The following is a 3,195-nucleotide window of genomic DNA, read 5'->3' on the forward strand; positions in this document are numbered from 1 at the left end:
GTATGATGGGGGAACTCACTAAGCTTCGTGCTTACGGTTTACAGTTTTGGTTTCAGGTACTCATTTTTAAAGGATAGGAGTCGGCTTGATCGCAACGCATCACACTATGTTTTCCGCACATGAGATCTTTGGGGTTACACTCTGATATTGTTTTATGATAACATGTTTTGATTATTTCTACTTTGGTTTTGACATGACATGATATTATGGATGTTTTCTTATACTGTTGGTTTTATAATAATTTATTTAAAAATGAAATTATTGGCCTTGAATTTTAGGATGTTACAATTTATCAGGTTGTCGAATAACCCTCTTTGATCTTCTCTTTGCTATAAATTCAGACACATCATCCTTCCCGACATCAGTACCAATGGAAGAAGATTCTATGGGTTGCTCTTGGGTTTCATCTAGTCCAAGTTGTTCATTGTTGTCTTACTCTTTGTCACTTATAACAACTATGTTTGGAGTTTGAGTTGAAAACTCCAACTTCTAGCTAGCACCCTGATCTTTGTTCCCTGCTGGACTTGTATCACCTCCTCCCTGGTTACCCATGGCAAATTCATCAAAGGTCACATCTCTGCTCATGATACATTTAGGAGTTCTTCCTTCTTCTGTACACCACAACTGATAACCTTTTACTCCTGTCGCGTATCCTAGAAATATACACTTCATTTCCCTTTGCTCAAGTTTACCATCATTCACATGAGCATATGTGGGGAATTCAAATATACGTAAACCAGAATAGTCAGAGGGTTTCCTGGACCATACCTCTTGAGGAGTCTTCAAGTCTATTGTGGTTGATGGTGATCTGTTCGCCAGATAGCAAGCTGTGTTAACTATTTCTACCCAAAATTGCTTGGATAAGTTAGCAAATATCCGCATGCACCTAGCATGTTGCATGAGTGTTTGATTCATCCATTTTTCCGGTCCATTTTGTTGTGGTGTGTTACGTACAGTGTGGTACCTTATTGTACCTTCTGCCTTGCAAATATAATCAAATAGAGCATTGCAGAACTCCAACCCATTTCCAATCCTCAAATTATTGACCTTTTTCAAGTCCTTTTGTCAACCATGGTCTTCTACTCTTTAAACTTCCCAAACAGCTCATCTTTGGTATGCATAAAATAAAACCAAACCTTCCTTGAATAATCATCAATGAATGTCACAAAGTATAAGCATCTTCCTTGATACTTCACTGGTGTAAGACCCCACAGATATGAGCGAACATACTCCAAGATTTATTTGCTTGTGTGTTGACCGGTATCGAACTTCAATTTACGATCCTTTCTCTTGATGCAGGCTTCACAAAACTTTATCTTTCCAGTAGCCTCTCCACCAAGCAGTCCTTGTTTACTTAGAACTAACATGCCCTTCTCACTCATGTGCAACAACCTATGATGCCACAACTCCGTCTTGTCATCACTTTCATTCAAGGATTGAGAGATAGCTACCATTCCCATAACTGTATTTCCTTCAAGGATATCGATCCCTCTACGATTCATCTCCTCTTTCATTATAACCAGAGAACCTTTGGTCAATTTAACCCAATCACCTTCACCAACGTAACTCATCCCATTCTTAGCCAATGTGCCAAGAGAAATTAAATTCTTCCGAAGTTCTAGAACATACCAGCAATCTAACTTCCTGACCATGCCATCGTGCATCTTGACCTTCACTGTGCCACTACCTTTGATACTCCTCACCTAATCATCACTCATCTTTATTGTTCCATCCCACTCTTTGAAGGAGCCAAACCAGTCACAGTTATACGTCATGTGATGAGATGCTTTAGAATCCAAGACCCAAGCATCACCAGAACTCAATGTACTAACAGTCAGTATATCACCATCGTCCCCTTCATCAAAACTTTCCTGAACCACAGCAGCAGTGCTCTTGCTGCTTGAACCACTCTTGAACTTCCCATTCTTCACCTGTGGACAATTTCGCTAGTGTCCTTTCTCCTTATAGTTATGACATTTCGCATTAGATGAACCTTTAGACTTCGCTTTTGAACGTGATATCCATCTGTTCCCCCATTTCCTCCCTTTTTTCCTCCATCTCCCTGTAAACAAACTGGAACTGGACACCTCCTCTCCAACTAAAACTTTTCTTTTCAGTTCCTTGGACATCAGAGAGTCCTTTACATCATTCGCAGTGATCGTTGTCCTAACACATATCATGGTATCAACAAAATTCTCATATGAGTTAAGAAGAGAACATAAGAGAATTAGCACTTGATCTTCATCTTCAATCATCACATCAACCCCTTGGGTACTTTCAGGCATTCCGAGAGTGTACAAACTTTGCTTCTGATACAACATGTTCGTCAGCAAGTTGGTTTGGTACTTGTTACAAAGTTTATCCCAAAGCCCAGATGTAGCTTTTTGATCCACGACCTCCCTCAATACTTCATATGTTAAGCTTAACAAAATGGCACTACGTGACTTCGTCATAATGTCCACCTTCTTCTCAGCTGCCATGTCCTTTGGCAGTTTTGCCTCTCCTTCCAGTGTCGCTGCATAACCATGTTGAACCAAAAGAGACTTCATATTCAACTTCCATAATGTGAAGTCATTTAAACCATTGAATTTCTCCAGATCAAACTTGTGAGTAGACATCTTCAATCACATGAATACAAAATGCAGGTCTGATACCACTTGTTAGGAGGTAAAGCGAATAACTTTCAAAACTATAAGCACACAAGACAGAGTATTTACGTGGTTCGGTCAAGGTGACCTATGTCCATAGGCAGGAGGGGAGTGTTCTTTATTTCAGAGCTCTCAAATAGGGTTTACAAGTATGATTACTTGTAAAACCCTACTGGGCCAAGCCTATTAGCCCATAGGCCCATGAAACATGTCAACCAATCACAATCCACCATGCAGCATCTTTTGGAACATTCTTCCATGTCATATAACCCATGAGCATATACAACACACATGATGGAGAACCTTGTTCCATAATGGAGCATCATGATGTACAAGTGGCACATCATGAACACTAATGGCCCAACGTTCATCATGTTTGCACAACATGGTGTAATCTATAAGAAATACCAACCTCTGAGCATCCTTGAGTGTTCTTGAGCATCATGCAGGACCTCATAGCATACTTGGCACATCAAGGACCAAGATGGTTCATCTTGTGCCATCATGGCGCAACTGGAATATGGATGGCGCAAGTGACTTCAAGTGT

The 3,195-nt window shown here is 40.3% G+C and overlaps 1 protein-coding gene across 1 annotated transcript; it reads right to left on the reverse strand.

Moving 5' to 3' along the window:
* Positions 1-1,238: 1,238 nt before the first annotated feature.
* Positions 1,239-1,652, reverse strand: LOC145002963 (putative mitochondrial protein AtMg00300). Its single transcript, XM_078962142.1, has one exon. The coding sequence runs from the start codon at positions 1,650-1,652 to the stop codon at positions 1,239-1,241; it is 414 nt and encodes a 137-aa protein (XP_078818268.1).
* Between the last annotated feature and the right edge of the window lie 1,543 nt (positions 1,653-3,195).

This window comes from Lactuca saligna, chromosome 1 (genome assembly GCF_052625555.1).
Source record: "Lactuca saligna cultivar CGN05327 chromosome 1, ASM5262555v1, whole genome shotgun sequence".
Classification (NCBI taxonomy): domain Eukaryota; kingdom Viridiplantae; phylum Streptophyta; class Magnoliopsida; order Asterales; family Asteraceae; genus Lactuca; species Lactuca saligna.

Excerpts from the sequence above, each read along its gene's own strand:
- LOC145002963 (XM_078962142.1), bottom strand. The coding sequence starts at position 1,652 with ATGGTCAGGAAGTTAGATTGCTGGTATGTTCTAGAACTTCGGAAGAAT.